The 19,493-nt window shown below is 40.1% G+C and overlaps 1 protein-coding gene across 2 annotated transcripts in view; it reads right to left on the bottom strand.

Annotated features, from left to right (window-relative positions):
• Positions 1–19,493, bottom strand: part of KCMF1 (potassium channel modulatory factor 1) — a 75,497-nt gene that overhangs the window by 3,421 nt on the left and 52,583 nt on the right. For both annotated transcript variants that reach the window (XM_024129789.3, XM_028497176.2), the window contains exons 4-6: positions 7,616–7,717; positions 4,496–4,670; positions 1,369–1,651 (exon numbers count right to left, since the gene is read on the bottom strand). In XM_024129789.3, coding sequence (XP_023985557.1) covers positions 1,369–1,651; positions 4,496–4,670; positions 7,616–7,717 — 560 coding nt within the window. The remainder of the gene's footprint in view (positions 1–1,368; positions 1,652–4,495; positions 4,671–7,615; positions 7,718–19,493) is intronic.

Raw genomic sequence — 19,493 nt, 5'->3', positions numbered from 1 at the left:
CGGGGCACGAACCCGTGTCCCCTGCATCGGCAGGCGGACTCTCAACCGCTGTGCCACCAGGGAAGCCCCTCTGTGCTTTCTCTACGTTGAAGCCACATTTTCTGGTAATAATCCATCAGGCACAGTTACTCACTTTGCAGAGATAATACAAAGGTAAATTTCCCACTTGAAACTTCCTCCTTAGATCCATACCAAATGATAATAAGTACCATTAATTGGGCTTTTATTATATGCCAGATACTGAGCCAGACCATACACATACCTGTACTCCATTTCATCCTCAAAACAAGTCTCATTCTAATGCAGCAAAACTCATGGGATATTATAAAACTGAGGTTTGGAGAAGTGAAGTGACTTGCCTAAGGTCCAAACTAGTAAAAGCTGGGGCTCTTGACAGGGGTCCTATTTGCAGAGATCTGCTAACATTTTTTATTCTGCATCAACAATATGTCATTTACAACATGTGCCACTGTACTAACAGAGATGTTTAAAAGCATGAGATAAAAGAAATATACATAGAAATAGTGTTTTCTTCTAACATCTAGTTGTCACACACATTACTTTTTGGAGATAACTGATATATTACACTAATTTTCTTCTTCGTTTCACAGTTTTTAACTTTATATTCCTCTCTATTCCATGAAAAGTCCAAATTAGTCCAGGTTCATTATCTGTTGAGCCTACATCTGCTCATTACTGCTCTTTCTGAAATTCTTTTATTTTTAAAAGTCACATAAAACGCCTATGAGGTCTCAGCAGAGGAACATATTTGGTTGCTAATGGTAGTTTTCAGAAGCAAATAAGAACTCTACTACATCCAGCAGAGCCATTTACTGTGTGTACTAAGTATTTTTTACACTGTGGTGAACCATTTTTTAAAATAGTTATTTTGTGTACGCTAACCACAAAAATTTAAATTCCACTTCTTTAGAAATTCTCAGGAGAAAACCACCACATTATAAAATCTTCTCTTGTACTTTTGGATATTTCACAGCAGACTGAAACTGGCAATAAAAAGACAGCAATGTTAATTATGACAATAAATGTACCTAGTATGTCCCATATATGTAATGATACGATGTTTACATTTTATGGGCAATATGGGAAAAGAAATTCATATCAGATGATGACACACTGTTAGAACAAGACCATCAGCATCCCTAGTTTATCTAAAATAAACTATTATTTTTCATATTTTTAAGGAGATACTGAATATACAGTTTTGATTAGAGATCTGTGAGTTTTAATGGTTTGATCAAAGGCCGAGTCTTTAAGAACACATATAAGCACAAAAGAGAAAAGGTCATCTCAGGCTGCGTGGTGCTAATAAAATACTACTTCTCAAAGTTACATTAATAAATGAACTACCTTGTTAAAAGAAACTGCGAATTCTGGATAGTTTGCTGACTGCTTTCTGTGTTAGCTGTGTTGGTTGTTGCTGTGGATTGTGTGATTGTAGTGGTGACACTGCTTGTGTTAGTACGCCGGGTTGCGTTGCGTGCAGACTCCAGTTGCTGCCGTGCTGCCTGGGCGTGCTGCCGTTCTAGCTGCAGCTGCATCTGCAGTTGTTGTAACTGAGAAGCGGAAGGGCCAGAGGAATTAAGCTGTCCTCCTGCAGAACGTCTCACTCCTGATAACTGGGATAAAAGCTCTGCCGATGGAAATGAAGACATTAATGTCTACTTCAATATGAGGAAAACAAAACGCTACAGATCATTCTTTTACCAGAGAACATTAAAAATGATCGTCAACAGGAAGGTAACCTGTGGCAACATACAGTTTCAGCTTGGAGCTTAATACCTTTTAGGATGCCTCCTAGAGGCAAGAGGTGTGTATGTGTTGTGTATGGGAAATGCAAATACATATGAATATTAGCTCACATACAATTATTTTTAAGCAAAACATAGCAAATTGTTTTTTAAGTTGTTTGCATAATGGGCTGATTTAGTTACACTTTCTCTTAGTATTTTAGTAGGCTAAGGTGGCTCTTCTACTGGTCCAATCATAACATAAACCCTCTCAACATGAGCTCCATGAAAGCAGGGATCAAGTCTACTGTTTACGATATTCCTGGTTCTTAGAACAGCACCTGACACATAGTAGGCACGCAAACATTTATTTAGTGATTGAATGACTCTCAGAATTAAATCCCAGAGACCTGCATCATTTCTAACTGTTGACGGTGGTACCCCTGCCTCTGCCTTCTTTCTCTGGAACCTTCTGGTACTGCTGTTTGAGAGCCCCAGAGCACCACCGCAGTGAGGACCACCGGTGATGCCCAGGGAAGCTGATTAGCTCCTGACTGTGCCGCCTGTTTAGACTCTCTTGCTTGAGCAGGGCTGTGCTCATCAGGAGCCAGGGGGCTCTCTGTCCCTGCCTTCTCATCTAAGTGAGGTGCAGTGGTCGCCTTCTTCCACGTGGAGGGTCTATCTGGTTTACATGGATTTGATGATAGCCCTTTCAACATTCCTAGGCTGGCAAAGCTCTTCACCATTAAAATTCATTTCCAGGGCACATTTCTGCCTTACTGCTCACTGTTGTTGTATTCCAGGGGCTCTTAACACCATTCTTTCATATAGTCCATCACTAACATAAACTAATTTTCACTGACAGAAAAAAACTGAATGGAGAAAGTGTCTCAATTGTGAATTTTGCTCCCAGAAATCACATTAACCTAATTTTAGAGCCTGCTACCAAAGACAGCAGGTAAATATTCCTTTTGGATGAAGAAGTATTTTCTTAAAATTCCCCCAACTCAGTTTTTTGGGGCTTACTGCACATCCAAATGCCCAAAGCACATTTGGAATTAAGATTTTACACTGGCTTCCCTGGCGGCGCAGTGGTTAAGAATCCGCCTGCCAACGCAGGGGACACGGGTTTCAGCCCTGGTCTGGGAAGATCCCACATGCCGCGGAGCAACTAAGCCCGTTCACCACAACTACTGAGCCTGTGCTCTAGAGCCCGCGAGCCACAACTACTGAAGCCAACGTGACACAACTACTGAAGCCCGCGCACCTAGAGCCCGTGCTCGACAACAAGAGAAGCCACTGAAAGGAGAAGCCTTGAGGTGAGAAGCACCTTAATGAAGAGTAGCCCCCGCTCGCCACAACTAGAGAAAGCCCGTGCACAGCAACGAAGACCCAACGCAGCCAAAAATCAATCTATTTATTTTAAAAAAGTTAAAAAAAAAAAGAGTTCACACCGAGTATCTCACATTTTAAGTAAGATTTTATGAATAACACTATTCCTACTTTCGATGACAGATTTATACTCAGCAGCATTTCAGGTACGCGTTCCACTGCATGTACACATTTCGGACTTGTACAGGCTCCCTGGACTCTTACTGCCTGCCAGTGCTTGCTGTATCTTTCAGGGTCTCAGGCTACAGTGTCTTCTGACATTTTGAGTGTCAAACCTTGTGCTTTGCTGCTGGATCCCAGGTTGGCCGTGCATGAGACCAGTAATTTGGCTATGAACTGTATGTTCAAATGTTGTTGTTGTTGTTTTTTAAATAATTTTTTTCCTATTTATTTATTTATTTTTGGCTGCATTGGGTGTTCGTTGCTGTGCGCGGGCTGTCTCTAGTTGCATCAAGCTGGGGCTACTCTTCACTGCGGTTCATGGACTTCTCATTGCGGTGGCTTCTCTTGTTGTGGAGCATGGGCTCTAGGCACGCGGGCTTCAGTAGTTGTGGCACATGGGCTTAGGTGCTCCGTGGCATGTGGGATCTTCCCGGACCAGGGCTCAAACCTGTGTCCCCCTGCGCCACCAGGGAAGCCCCAAATGTTTCTTTCCTTTTTTTTTTGGCGATACGCGGGCCTCTCACTGTTGTGGCCTCTCCCGTTGCGGAGCACAGGCTCTGGACGCACAGGCTCAGAGGCCATGGCTCACGGGCCCAGCCGCTCCGCTGCATGTGGGATCTTCCCGGACCGGGGCACGAACCCGTGTCCCCTGCATCGGCAGGCGGACTCTCAACCACTGTGCCACCAGGGAAGCCCCCCAAATGTTTTTTAAAGTAAGATTTTCCCAAGCTATTAAAACAAGAATGTTCCACAATAATATAGTTCTCAAATCAAGGCAAGGACAAGACACTCCTACTTGAGTTTCTTCCATGAGAAGAGCTTAATTCTTTAGTCCTGTCAATTAGTTTTCTTATCTGTGTGCTTGTGGAGGCTGAACCATGAAATTCTGCAAGTCTTTCAACTCTGAAATCTTCTATGATTTTCTTCGGTTTCACTGGAGGCCACAAATAGAACAGAGACTGTTCCTTATTCTCTTATACCTACCTCTAAGTACGTAAAGAAATGCCAAAATAATATGAACTACTTTATGTGGTCTACTTTAAACATATTTTATACTTATAAAATTTAGAGGAATTTTGTCAAGGAACATGTGGCACGTGCTAAGAAACTAAGAAGACAAATCCCACCAAAAACTTTTAAAGGGAGCCCCACCATCCCCAGCCATTTCCTTTATTAATATGAAACTAACTTACCAGCTATAGGATCCATGGCTTCCCTATTGCTTGGAGAATATGAACTCTGAGAAGAAGAAAGTCCACCAGTAGAACTGCTAGTAAAGTGCATGTTTGATCTACGTGCACGAGGACCTCCCAATCCCCGGCCAGGGTGAAACATTCTACGTACATGTCGAACACCACTCGATTCATCATAACTCCAAAGTTAAGGAAAAAACTCAAGTATTTCATAGAAAGAAAAAAAAAAAATCTCTTGAGTCCTTGCAAGATAGACATGCCGATTTCCCAAATTATAAGCATTTTAAAATAGCACATTTCATTTAGAATACAAATGGTACAACTCTATCTATGAGGGCTATTAACTCTAAAAAAAAGAGACTCAAATATAAAGTAACATATGAGTATGTGTATACTGTGTGTGTGTGTATATTGTGTATGCGTGTGTGTTTCCAAAGAGAAAAAAAAGTTTCTCCAGGTGGGAAGAAGTTCCTTCCTAACACTGCCGAACGAGGTGAGAGGCATTGCCTGGTCAGACACCCAGGGTGAGACATTCTCTTACCCTCAACTCAGTATTGAATTCCATATACGTTCATACCGAAGTAACCACAAATAATAACCAGCAATTTTTTATATCTGGTGAGAACTGTGCTAATATACAGGCCAATTAAATCTCAATGACCAACTGTAATGAGAAACGAACAGTATAAATAATTTAAATTCAGGAGTAAAAGACTCCTTCTGGCTATTAGTTTTAATCTGTCAAGTTTTGTTTTTTTTTTCCAATGCTGCTGCTAAGCAGAAAACCAGATTTGAATTTTTCTTGTACAAGTGGACCCAGAGGAGTAACAGCACATTTATCAAGAGGTCAAAGTTCCAGCAGCCTCGACCATCTTATACACCTGCGTGTGAGTTACACTGAAGAAGGTCCTGAGGAGCAAAGAGCTGCCAAAACTCATGAAGACAACACTGTGTTTCCGCCACACAGGTGAGTGTGAGTGTGCAAGGAGGGTGGGGAGGGGGACTGGGTGAACTAGATATTGTAGCAGGGGAGATCTTCTTTCAAAGCAGCCAATATACGGGAAAAGAATCTAAGAAAGAGTGGATATTTGTATATGTGTAACTGATTCACTTTGCTGTACAGCAGAAACTAACACAACACTGTAAATCAACCATACTCTAACAAAAATTTAAAAAAAAAATAAAAAAAAAAAAGAAAAAAGCAGCCAACAGACAGCTATATAATGCAGATTAATTTTTGTGTTGACTTCCCAGTTTTTTCGGCTGATGGTTCAGGAGTCATGTGGGGACAGGGTGGGTGGCTCCAGGAAGCCCTCAGGCGCCACCATAATGCACTGTTTCATGGTGGTATTCATGACAGTGGCTTGGGTTCTGCAGAAAGTGATGTTGTGATCATCACACTTTGTTTTTAAAAAGTGTAAAAAGTGCACTTTAGGAAGAGTTCCATCAAAGTAGTTAAAAAAAAAAAAAAGTTTGGGTGCTTAAGAGGCTTAGAAACAAGTCACTCCCTCATGTCAAACAAAATTACCACACAGTAGCATTTGAAGTACCTGAAATATCAGTTATATTTCCAGGAAAACTGCTATGCCAACATTTTGCTTTCTAGAACTTAATGATAATACTTGTTAGTAATCTTAAAATGCAACACATGACTTCTCTTATTCTTATACTTTGCATAAGTTAATCTTTTCTTGGTAATGAAAGACTCATAAAAATCTTACAAAAATGCATGTAGATGATATGGGACATTCTACTGAATGGATACTATTTCACTAGAGGCCCTTGAACTTGCTGAAAAAGTGCAGGATAACAGCATGGTTTTAGTTATTTGCCTAGCTTCTCCATGAAGATGGAGTGAAGCATGGATCAAGCATAACTCCGGGTATTGTTATAGGATTCTTTTATACAAAATGAGAAGTGACTCTAAGGCTAAAGTATTCTTGCCCTATTTGGATTTTCATATTCTCTTGGAAAAAACAAAAACAAAAACAAGCAAGCATTGCTTTCTTCATTTTGCTTTTAGTGTCCCCTGCATTTAGGAGAGAGGAAGAGTGGGTTCCCTCTGTTCTTTCAGTACTTGTCCTAGACTGGCTCAGTCCAGGCTGATATTCTAATTTCTCAGGATGGGTCTATATCTTTATCTTTCCATTAGTTTCCACTTATCTTCCCCTAACTCTAAAGGGCCATATTTCTAATTAGAAAATTAGGAATTGTGAGCTAGGGACGGGACCTGTAGGACAAGAAAACCACCAGACCAGTTTCTTCCTCAAATAAGTCTAAGCCTGGATTATGATTGCCAGGAGGCAAGCAAAGGAATGAGAATGAAGTCTGGCAGGGAGAAAGGCTGTGTTAGCTCTTGAATTGCTTCAAACTGCAACGAACACTAAAACCTTTACATGAGAACAGAACCCTACGTTAATAGGTGATAGTTTCAGAAGAACAATTCATAACTTGAAACCAGAAGCACTGAGTCTACAAAACTAATTTACTCTGGGGGGGCCAGTAATCTCTTGAAGATTATTAGGGAATACTGCCAGGAACTGTCATGAGATTGGTTCGGGAGGGGAAGCGGAAATGAAAGTGGGAAAGGAATTTAGAGCTGGACCTGACTTTATGCTATCCTACTCAGAGACTGGGCAGGAAATGGCTCTCTCTGGAGAAGGAAACTCCAAAAGGGAAGGAAGCCCCACGACGCCCACCTGCCCACCATCCAGCCTATAACAGGGTGAGGCAACAGAGAACAGGGGTGGCAAGCAAATACATCCTCCGTATAGTTAATGAACTAGATTTTCATTTGGATTAGCATCTTCCTCTTCTGTATGAAAACACCCTCCCGAAGACTTATAACCTGGTCAAATTGTCTTAAAAAAAATCTGATGGTAACGAACTAAAGATGACGAACAAGGGAACTTTCACTTACTGAGCATGATTAATATAACAGAGCACAGAAAGACAGAAATTAGAAATTGCACCTCACACTGAGTCACTCTCAGGAAAAGCTTAAATCAACTAAGATAGTCCGGAAGTTAGTCTTCCTCTTTGGGGATGCCGTCCTTAAAATTCATCGAAATGATAAACGTTACAAACAACTTTTCCCCTTGTTGCCTCCCGAAAGGATATTAAATCTCTAGGGGCTCTGTGTTCAAGTGTAAGATGAGCTGCAAAGTCATCCGTGACATGATTAGGATCGCCTCCAGGCAATGCCGCACATATTGGACAAATCTGAAATGAAAGTAAAGAAAGCAGGTTTACTTACAGATGAACACTGATCAGACATCTTTCCGGATGAATACTTTACTGTACATTTTACCTTGACCAGGTTTTAACCAGGCAAAAACAAGGCAGATCCTGAACTAGTGAACAGCTGCGGAGACTGAGCAAGAACCGCAGGCATCAGTGCTGTGACTCCACCGAAGCAGACATCTGTCAGGCTGAGACAGACAATTCTAAACACACAGGTCAAATCTGAGCTCTGGCAACGACTTCCAACAGCCTGGCCGATTCATCTGCATGGTCTAGTAAAACACAGTTTCCATAAAAATAGTTTTTTAGTGTGCTACTTAGTGCACATTCATGTCTAAGTCCAGTCTTATTGGTAAAGGCTGAGACATAAGCTTCCCTAAAGTAAGCTAGACTTGAGGGCCAACAGCCAAACAAGACAGCAAAGCTCTTACTAAAAACACAACTGCACGAACTTAAATACTTTGAATGTGGTATGGTAAGACAGACAGTGACTACTGATAATATGCAAATATGCTCTATCGATTCATGAATGGGACTTCCAAGGTGGCGAGTGGGTATGAGAGACCATTTTTAGAACTTTATTTCCCAGAAGGATGGCAGGTAGGACAAAAGCTGTGATCTGAGCAAGGTCAAGGAGTAGAAGACAACTTCGCTGTGGGCCTGAGGGCAAGGGATAGAAGGAGAAAGAAGAAATAAAATAACGTGTCCACAGGCAGAGGAGGCTTGACAGGTTGGGAATGTGGTTTCTGAAACAGCAGTTTCAACAGAAGTGGTGAAACAGGAGGCAGGAGAGGGAAGGACAGGAAGAATGCACAACTTTCAGGGGAAGCCCCTTACCTTCCAGAAATCCAACTGGACAGATGATGGCCTAAGAGAGGTAGGCAAGCCTTGAAGTATGCAGAACTTCAACCTTAAAGAACAGAACCAAGAAGAAAGGTCTGATGCAAAGGAGCACAAGCGAAGGGAGCCACAGGACCTGGACAATGAAAGGTTTCAGCTGGTGCCCCTCCAGGGACAGGAGAGCTGAGGGTACGATTCATCTTGCCAACACATGTGTCCTGTGCCTAAATTCTTTCACCTGGAGTAAAACTGGGCATCTGGTTGACCTTACTGCCAGCTCACGGCAAGTGGGAGAGGAGAGCGGCACTGGAGATGAGGCGGCAGGAAAACGGCGAGACCTGGAAGGACACTACTGGGATACGGAGGGGAAAACAAAACACTCTAGATTCCTAGAGCCTAAGCGAACACAAATCCCTATCTCTAATGACTAGAAAGCAGAAGTTCCCGGACTCTGATGTGATCCCAGGTTCCTCTTAACGTGCAAACAGTCAGCTGTCCTGATTATCTGAAAACGGCGAGACCTGGAAGGACACTACTGGGATATGGAGGGGAAAACAAAACACTCAGATTCCTAGAGCCTAAGTGAACACAAATCCCTATCTCTAATGACTAGAAAGCAGAAGTTCCCGGACTCTGATGTGATCCCAGGTTCCTCTTAATGTGCAAACAGTCAGCTGTCCTGATTATCTGCCTCAGGACTCAGGAATATCCTCAAGAAAACCTGAAGTTGTTCAGGAAAAATAACACTTAAGCAAGACAGTGTGCAAAAGAATTAGGGAGGTCATGATGGGACATACTTGTGAGGCAAATGAGAGAAAGAAGTAGATAGCTATGCCTGTGTTTTTTCAGAAGATGCCAGAAACGTTTTTTTTTCCCCCCCCCCTCTTTTTGGTGCCAGAGAGAAAAGCAATTGGATCTGTTTACAAGTTTACAGATTATCAACTCTCTTCTTACCAGGAATTTGGGTTTTACTGTCTGTACCATTCCTGTGCTGTGACACTGTGGGGTAGAGTCTGATACACTTATTTTACTTTTCACATGTTTCTGTCTTGTCCAGCTAGATTGTAAACTCTTTGAGAAATGCAGGACAGTGAGATTTCTTTCTTGTTTGGGAACTGTGACCAGATTTGCTAAAAGGAAAAAGACCGACAATGTTTGGAGAAGCAGAAACAACCTCCAGTTGCATGTATGAGATTTGTATCCAAAGAGAAAATAACCACCAAAAGGAAAAGGCATCTTCCTTCTAAGATAGCTCCTTTTGGATTGGCCGCTGGATAAAATCTATTTATAACTTGAACTGCACGAAGACAGCTACTACAGAAGTCGCAGCGCTGCGAGGATGCATGAAAATGAACTTAGATGAGGAGTCTCCTCGAGGACATGCATTCCTGGAAGGGAGACAGAATGGGAAAGTACAGATGCCAAACATACTAAGAATGTCCCAATAAGAATGACAATCTCCTACAAACTAGAAAAGCACCTTTGAGTTAGGGATGTAAAATAGAAGGAAAGTCAAGATCCTTCAATATTGTATATCAATTTCAGTTCTGTAACTCAAAATCTTTTATATTTCACTGTAGGGATAAGGCAGGATGAAGGTATTCAGACTGCTTCACTCAGACAGAAATAACACAAAAGTAAACACTTCTCTAGTAACTAGGGATAAAGAATTACCAAGGATAAGGAATTACTGGGGTAGGAGGACCACCTAGTTTGGCAGCTGGCACAGAAAAACCAAGAGGCTAGATCAGAACCAAGTGGAAGATGCTGTGACACTTGGGGCCACATGAAGCTAATTCAGATGAAGACCTGGAAGGGAAAATTAAGTGCCGATGGAACTGGAGGCCTGGTCACCTTACAAGTTTTTACATTTTATACTTGGCAAGCTAACTCATGTTTTAGGATAAAAACTTTGGTAAATCAAGGTTGTACTTTCTGAGAGATAATGGAGGGAACAAGAGGAAAGGAGAAAAAGAAGAGCAAAGTGGGGCAGGAGAAACAGAGAAGAGGTGGGAATAGAGACAGACGCCACCCTGCACCCAGGAGCACAAATGCAGCTTAGCTCCAGTGTGTCTTTACTTCCATGAGATGGTACCTAATACCTTTTACAGGACAGGCAAATTCCACACAAAGGATAAGCTATTAACCCTAAAATTATAAGCCTGTCAACATTAATATTTATCATACTTCTACTGCCACATGATATAGAAATATCTATCACCTGAACAAGAAAATTCCATTTATTTTAAGCTAACACATTAGCTTAAAATTATGACAACACAACACTATAAATCAACTATATTTCAATAAAATAAAAAATTTTAAAAATCACAACAATTTGTCAACGTTAAGGCTTACTGAATTGGCTTAAGTCAGTGCTTCTTAAACGTGCTAAGGATACAATTCATCTGGAGCATTTGTTAAAAATATAGCTTCCTACAAACGTATGGACAGCAGGGGGGAAAGCGGCGGGGGGAGTGGTGGCGGTGTGAGGAATTGGGAGATCGGGATTGACATGTAGACACTAATATGTACAACACGGACAACTAATAAGGACCTGCTGTATAAAAAATAAAATAAAATAATACATATACAAAAAAATAGTTTCCTAGACTCCTGCCTAGAAAGTGATTCTTTTGAGAATCTGTATTTTGACAAGGGTCCCAGTTACTTTATAATTAGAAAGTTTGGTAAATACTGCTTGAATATACAAAGGTACTGAAAAATAATACTTACCCTGTTGTATGAAACACCAAATGTTGTCATTAGCTACCCCTCCCCCACATGCTTATTCACTAATGTCCTTGCTATTCTCAGTCTTAGCAATCTTTGCTATTGCTTGAGTCTTCCCCTTCTGTGTCATCCTGCCACTGAGGGTCACCATCAGTCCTGCTTTTTTTTTTTTTTTTTTTGTGGTATGCGGGCCTCCCTCTGTTGTGGCCTCTCCCGTTGCGGAGCACAGGCTCCGGACGCGCAGGCTCAGCGGCCATGGCTCACGGGCCCAGCCGCTCCGCGGCATGTGGGATCCTCCCAGACCGGGGCGCGAATCCGGTTCCCCTGCATCGGCAGGCGGACGCGCAACCACTGCGCCACCAGGGAAGCCCATCAGTCCTGCTTTTTACCTGCAGCACCTTTGGAAGCCGTTACCCATGTACTGAGGTGAGACCCCATGCCAAAAATATAATGGAGTTTCCATTTTTCCACATGTTCCCAGTGCATGATGGCCAGTGAGTAACCAGTCTGTGCAGATTCTTAACACCGGTGGTCACCTGTGTGACCAATGTCTAGAACATACCTTCTGAAGTTACTATTCAACATGTAAATGCTAAGTCACTACTGAATTTACGAAACCTTTTTCCCTGTGACAGACTATGTGCATTAAAAAAGAAATCTAAAAGCAAGCGCCCCATACAATTATCAACCAGTCTAAAGCAAGTTCGGATTTCCCCCAGCTTCCTTCTTGAACTTGAAAACCCTCTCCAGGTGGCATTCTGTCTGGCTACTATACAGCGCTTTAAAACAACAAGAGAGGAGGATTTAAGTTCCTATGATGTGGTGAGTTCTTTTCCTCTCTCTCCCTCCTTTTTTTGGATAGGCTTCATAATACACTTCTTGCCCATTCTGTCCACTGCTACAGAAAAACGCATTTTAAAAACTGCCTATCTGATCCAGCATATAAGCTGGCCTTCACTGAAGCTAGACTGCAGCATTATAGAGACTGGTCTTTCACCAAATTCATTCAGCAGCTGCTGGGGAGCTAGGTAGGTGCTTCACCATGAGGATGATCCACTTAGATGCATCATCTTCTCAGACCACTTGAAACTGCCCTTGAACTCAGATTCTGGGACACCATGCTTCTTCTCAACAGCAAACACCTTAAGTGAAATAACTGCCTTGGCAATCGGCATTTCTTGACTAGGTTTCTGGATCACAAACTTGATAAACTCATTTATTTCTTTGATCTAATTTTACACCCATGAGAAACATTTTCTTTTGAGAATACATGTTCAAAAGCTGTGATTTCCTTACATCATCTTCTATTGTTACTTTCTGGTGATACCAAATGTCTGAGGCATCATTTCTCTGATGATCATGGTCTTGTAACAGGCAGCAAAAGCTTCTTTGTAATTTCTACCCTTTTTGATCCATGTTCATCCACATAATATAATGATTAAGTTCATCCTGTTTCAAAGAACTACAGAATCACTCAAACCCTACCATCCTTCCCTTCCCAAATGAGAGCCTAGGTGCCATGATGGTGGAGAAAATGTCACTCCTCTGTACAGGGGCAAACACTTCTCTTTATTGTCCACCAAAACAAGTGGACAAATATTCTGGTTTTAAAGGTTCTCTACTATCTGGCCTCATTTGGCTGATTCAGTTTTATTTCCCACTACTTCACACAACAATCAATGCCTTACCATCCTCTCCACCTCCTGTGTTCTTTCTAACACTGCATCTTGGTTCATGTCTCTTCCCTTGAGTAATACCATTCCTTCCATTCTGTCCACTTTTTGAAGTAACACCCATTGTTCAAGGCCTACCTCAAGTCACAAAGCCCTAACTCCTTCTTGCATTTTTCTCCAATTGTGTCAGAAGAGCTAGTTTGGTTTTTACACATGCTATAAAGTCGTGTGGGTAGAGGCCATGTTTTAAATTTATTATGCTGACAGCCATCGTGCTTTACTCCAAGAATCTGATGACTTCGGAAAGCACTACTTCACACTTGACATATTAGATGTAACGCTCTGGGTTAATAGTTGGAGAGACACATTGAGAAGTTAGGAATACATGAAGTCTTGAGAAAGACCAGCAAATGTTTCCCTAAGCTGTCCTTACTAACTGACCCAGGCATGACCCAGAAGAGCCTTTCTTCTGACATCATCCGTCTGAGGGCACAGTAAATGTTGTGCCCCACCCTGACCCATTTCCTCCATCACAGCTAACAACTCAGTTAATTTCTGCCCAGGCACCCACACTTTCTCTCACACACTAGCCCTTCTGCAGCCCCCATCCTCCTTTGTTTCCCTGTTTTTTGTCCGGTCATTACTTCAAAACTCCTTCCCCCTTTTCCCTTCCTCATTCCTTTATTACAGCTGTGAGTCAAGTTATGAAGTTAATCATGGTTGAAAAGATTAAAAGTAACACCCTTGTACCTGAGGAGTTATAAGTTCTGAAGCAAAATTAAAATGCAGTGAAGCACCTGCCCACTGCCATAGCTCTACTGTCTTCAGAAAAGCTCTGCTTATTTCTTCATCCTTATGTGAATGTGCTGTTTTTCCCCAATAATAACACAAGAAAGAATATAATTTCAAGCCAAATAATTTTCCTGTGTTGTTTAATACTATACTAATTTTCTAGTATAAGGTTACCTAGGTTTTCCCAAGCTAGCTTTGAACTCAAAGTTCACTACATGTGTTCTGGCAACTTATGTGCTTACTGTGCTCTGAGTTCCAAACCACGTGTCCAAAGGACATTTACAAAAATAGCCTCTTTTTAAAGTTGGGGTCTTCCTTTTTTACGATATTTATGTAGTAAATTCAAATAAAAACATTTAAGTAAAGCCTTGTGAGTGTCGTTTAAGATAAGGGCAACTTCTGGAAGTGCGATAAGCATACCTTCTCTTGTGCTGCTCTTTACAACTGTGTCCTAATTTCTGTAAGTTAAAGTACTTATGCTGTGAAGTCCAGGTAAGAAAGTTAAAGTTCTGACTGGTTAAATGTGCCATACTGTATAATTTTGTTACTATGGATTAACTAATTCATTAAGTATTTACTGAGTAAATACTTAGGTACAATTCGTGTCTGGGGCACAATTTGTGTCTCTCCTTTTGAGGAACTCTTAAATTCAGCTCTAGAAATACCACGGGCTTGTTCTGTAAGGCAGATTTTCTGATCAACTGAAATTCAATGGGGGTGTTTTTTTTTTTTTTTTTTTGGCGGTACCCGGGCCTCTCATGGTTGTGGCCTCTCCCATTGCGCAACACAGGCTCAGCGGCCATGGCTCACTGGCCCAGCCGCTCCGCGGCATGCGGGATCCTCCCGGACCGGGGCACGAACCCGTATCCCCTGCATCAGCAGGCGGACTCTCAACCACTGCGCCACCAGGGAAGCCCCCAATGGGGGTGTTTTTAACAAAGTTTCTTTTACTGAAAAGTGGTGACCCAAAGGAGCTATTATAATTTAAAGCCATGACATACAAAACCCCTCACATGCATTATATTTTAATCCTCATACTAAAAAGAGAGTTGACATTCTACTGAATTAACAACTGCTAAGGCTAACTGATAACTCCAGGTTTTTGGATCTCTTGCATAATTAAAAGTAGTTTATCTTATAAAATCTGCAGATATAATGAAAATAAGACCAGAGTGAAGTTTTGCTTTGAGGACATACAAAAAGCACTAGTGGAAAATCTATGCTACACGGTCAACAAACTCATTTTGGGCCTTCTCTATAACCATCTAGATTGTAGCTACATGCACCTTAGCCATCCGTTTTGTCAATACAGATATAGGTTCTTTCAAGACCCAAGTGATCACAATGTTCAACTCGATTATAATCTAATTTTCTGCTGTTGCAGTCGAACACTCAAATTAACTTATAATTAAGTATAAGCTACTTCATATTGAATTTATTTTTCTCCTCAGTTCCATTCTCCCCATTTTAATGCTTAGGTTGGAACTGTCACCTGCTTCCAAAGAGCAGCATTTAGAATGTTAGGGAGTTTTTGTTAAATACCAAAATTTCAGTTTTCCTTACATTTTCATATATGATTTAAAAGTACTAAATAATTAAAGTTTTGGTTTTAAACATGTTTCTTGGACATAGATTTAAATTACATGTGTATATTGATGTCCTGGGAATTCATAACACTTGAAAAAAACATAATTTAGCCACAATGAAAAATAACTCCAAAGGGGTCCGGGCGCTCGCATTTCTTTATCCTGTTCACAGTTCACTCTGAATATGAGCACTCATATCCATGGGTACTTAGAAGAAAAGCCCCAACCTAAGCTTTACTGTCTCCACCTTTCCTGGGGTAAGCTATGTATTTCCGCTGTAGACCTGGAGCAAGAAAAGGAGACGGCAGCTCTTGTTGCCCAGTGTGTCGGTAAGCACCTGCGGCTGCAGGGGGACAGGCACAGGGAGGCAGAGCCCAAAGCCAGCAACGGTTTTAGTGAAAAGTCAGAAATGACTCTCCGTAAGTTAGTGGGTTTATGTTGTTTACAACGAGTTTAGTGTCTGGCAATGACAGAAGCTTTGTATGCTCTCCTCAAGAGCATTACAAGTTTCTCAAGTGAGGCTGAGTTTGGCAGGATTTCCTAGAAAAAATAACCTCAGCTATGAAGACCGAGACTGGCACCTTCAAATAATTTTCTTAACCAGTTTTTTTTTTTTTTAACCTGAGGGGCACGATGGGGAAAAAAGGGATACCAGGAGAAGAGACAAGGCTGAAAAGTGTTTAAAGGACTTCTGAGCTACCTTATAATTTTCCAATAGTTGCCAGAGAGGTCCCATCTTTAATTTATACCCCCCCCTACAAATCTTTCTGCAAGCCCTGCAAGAAGAGGCCCCACTTCTATGCACTGACTTGAAATTAGCTGTCCAGACACTGAACTAGACAAGCCAGTATTTCACAGGACAAAGAAGAAACCAAACCAGTGGCCAAAGAAAGAAAGAACTCAAAATGAATGTCTCTACACCTGCTGCTCTCTTACCCAGTGCTCCCCTTCATATTGGGTGTTCTTCCCATTCTGAAAACTGCCTACTCACCTTCCTCTACAGGAGTTTACTTCAACACAGAGGGAAGTACAGAGCAATGAAAACCCTACCCAGGATAACAATATACTCTGAAATACCAGGCACGACACCTTCTTGGAAAAGCTTTTATTACCTCATTTTCATAATATCCTAAATGATTCCCCTCCTGGTTTTCATATCACCTTAAGGAACTGATCTCTTATAGAAATATCTTTTAAAATATCATGACACACACATAAATTGAATTATCCTAGAACAATCTGGAATCCCCAACGTGTCTCCTATCATTTCCTTCTGTGCTATCAACTCAAAAATCTACTGGGAAACCTAATGGCTGTATCACCCTTAAAATCAAAAGTATTACTATCTGATTTTAAACAAGTAAATATGCTCAAAATAACTATTATTAAAAATGTGCAAAGATAGCCAAATACTAAAGATAGTAAAAAAGTGATTTATAAAAAAAAAAAGTGTTCTGAGTCAAAAGTAATGAAAAGCACAAATGGTAAAAGTACCAAATCCTGGTCTTCTAAAATCTCTCTAGCTAAATGCAATTGAGTAGTAGCTATACGGTTGCCTGTAGCAACGGTAGTTTTATGTATTCCTCCACTATTATTAAATAAAATACCATTGTTAGTTCACAGAAAAGCAGACAGCATCCAACTGCATTCTTTGAAGAAGAAGAATGCAAGTAGTAACAGTCAATCAAAGCCTATTTTTTTAAAAAAAATGTGTATTTGGCTTTTAAATGCTTACTTTTCTTGATTACCTGATTATAAGAGTAAATAGGTAATTATAATATTTAAGAAAATGTGCAAGATTAGATTAGAAGATTTGTAAAAATTGTGGTTCACTCCACTATTATTGTTCCTAATAAGGAAATACGTGTGTTGGGAAGTTAGCTCTATATATCTACATATTAAAATGGTCTTTCAATGAAATAAAGATACTTTTTTGATGGCCAAAATTTAAAAGTCCTATACACAATTTAAAAATATGTAACCTTTCATAGCCCTCATGTATAAACCATATCTGTCACATTATTTTGGTTTGCGGTATATTTGATCTTATATTTTCCTGCTTGTTTAATTTAGGTATCAAATGCATCTGTTTATACACAAAATGCCACAATGATGATAATTTCTATTCTGTGTTCTATGGCTCCTTTTAATTGACACTCAAACAACTGTCTAAATACTACATAAATTATCAGCTAAAACAGATTATTCTGACTCACTAAAAAAAAATTTAAAAGTCCTTTTATGTCATCATGTTTCTCCATAAGAATAAAATTGTATACAGTCAGACTGTGAAAAATTTCTAAAATCATTCTTTCTTCTTGGTTTTTACTTCTTATCAAATCAGTATAAATAGAACACAATACAACCATGCTATTTCAAAATTAAACTCAATTTGTTACAAACACATCTAGGTCTTCATTAAAAAGGGAGGTACAGGGATATATGTATATGTATGGCTGATTCACTTTGCTGTATAGTAGAAACTAACACAACACTGTAAAGCAACTATACTCCAATAAAAATTAATTTTAAAAAAGAAAAAAGGTAAAAGAAAAAAAAAAACAAAAAATAAATGAGAAAGAGTCAGATAGTGTAGATATCGACAATATAATAAGATGATACTACGAATAACCTTGTGCCAAGTTCAGAAATTTATACGGATGTATCCCTAGAAAAATAAAAATTAACAAACTAACACAATTAAAAAAAAAAAAGGGAGGGACCGTATCACTTACATGTATGAAAATCTAAAAGCTGGAGATTGCCCTAACCTCCCCTTTTTGGAGAGTAAAGAAACCAAAGAGTAAACCAAATGAAAAATAGAAAGCAAAAATCTTCCAGCAGGGAATGCTAGAGAACTGATGCAATTATGAACGGAATAATATACTGCAACACAGATTTCTAGAAGTGAGAAGAAAATGCTGGTGAACAAAAGTGCTTTTACTTTTTAAAGCATAATGTTCTTAATATAAATTGCAAGAGATTTATTAAACAAGGAACTGAAAGATTAATTACATATCATTAATTAGAGATAAAGCCACATTTCATTTAAAAACAACAACAGAAATCCCTGAAGGCTTTCTAATTAGCTGCAGTGCAAGTCAGCTCAAATGTAAGATTTAAGAAAAATTTCAGGAGTCACGCTTAATGTTTTTATGTTCAAGGCTTTCCCACTGTGTTTCTTCCACATTCCTACCACTTCCTCAACAAATCCTTCATGTCTGAAATCCCATTTGACCTCTAGCGCTCACTTCTACTACCAGCTTGATGGATTTTGATAATTACATACTGTGCTACTTCCCCTCTTAATTCTTCCCGCAACCAAAAACTAGTTAGCTGTCCCAATCTCCCAGATTTCATAACTATGAGAATTTTTAAGAACTTGTGCTTAACTTCAAAATCACACACTGCTTATCAGATTTGGTGTTTATAAAAAGATCCCTCAGACTATACCCAATCTGCTTGTAAAATTTTTAATCATCTTCACTATGCATTCTATGTCAGATGTTTTAAATAATATCTAGTTTTGAAGGATCCTCCATATCCTCAAAATCAAAAGCCTCTTGATCAATCTTAAATTAATCTTAAGAAAGGAGGCCAATCTTAGGTTGGGGCCTTAGAGTCCCAAGTTGAAAAAGGAGACAAAAATATAGACAAAGACTACAAAGTTATTTTAAAAATTAACCTTCCGTACACTTTCTTACTAGCTATGTCAGGTATTGGTAAGTGCTTACTAGTGGTGACAGTAATATCTGCAGGGATATATCCTCTCACTCCTAAATGTTCCAAAGGGATGCTGGTTAGAGGAATGAGATCCTTAAGTCCTAGAGGAAGGTACAAGCTGGTGGTACAGAGGAGATATGCAGGAAATGCAGGGGCAAAGAAGGACAGCAAATTGAGCATTTAGGAAGAAAAATATAAACAGGAATAGAAACAGAGATACAGTTATTATGTGAGTCTAATTCCCTACCTTCCAAAATGACATGAGTCACTCCTGAACTCCAGAATTCAAAAATGTTTTAATTACCATGACTTGGCAAAAAACAGGGGCGGGAGGGTGTTGAGAGGGGACACATGATAGTATCACATGGACATTTACGTATAACTGTAACACATCAGAGCTGATAATGT

The sequence above is a fragment of the Physeter macrocephalus genome, chromosome 12 (genome assembly GCF_002837175.3).
Source record: "Physeter macrocephalus isolate SW-GA chromosome 12, ASM283717v5, whole genome shotgun sequence".
NCBI classification, from domain to species: Eukaryota; Metazoa; Chordata; class Mammalia; order Artiodactyla; family Physeteridae; genus Physeter; species Physeter macrocephalus.
Note: the sequence above shows the minus strand (reverse complement) of the source record. Positions and strands in the feature narration are given on the sequence as shown.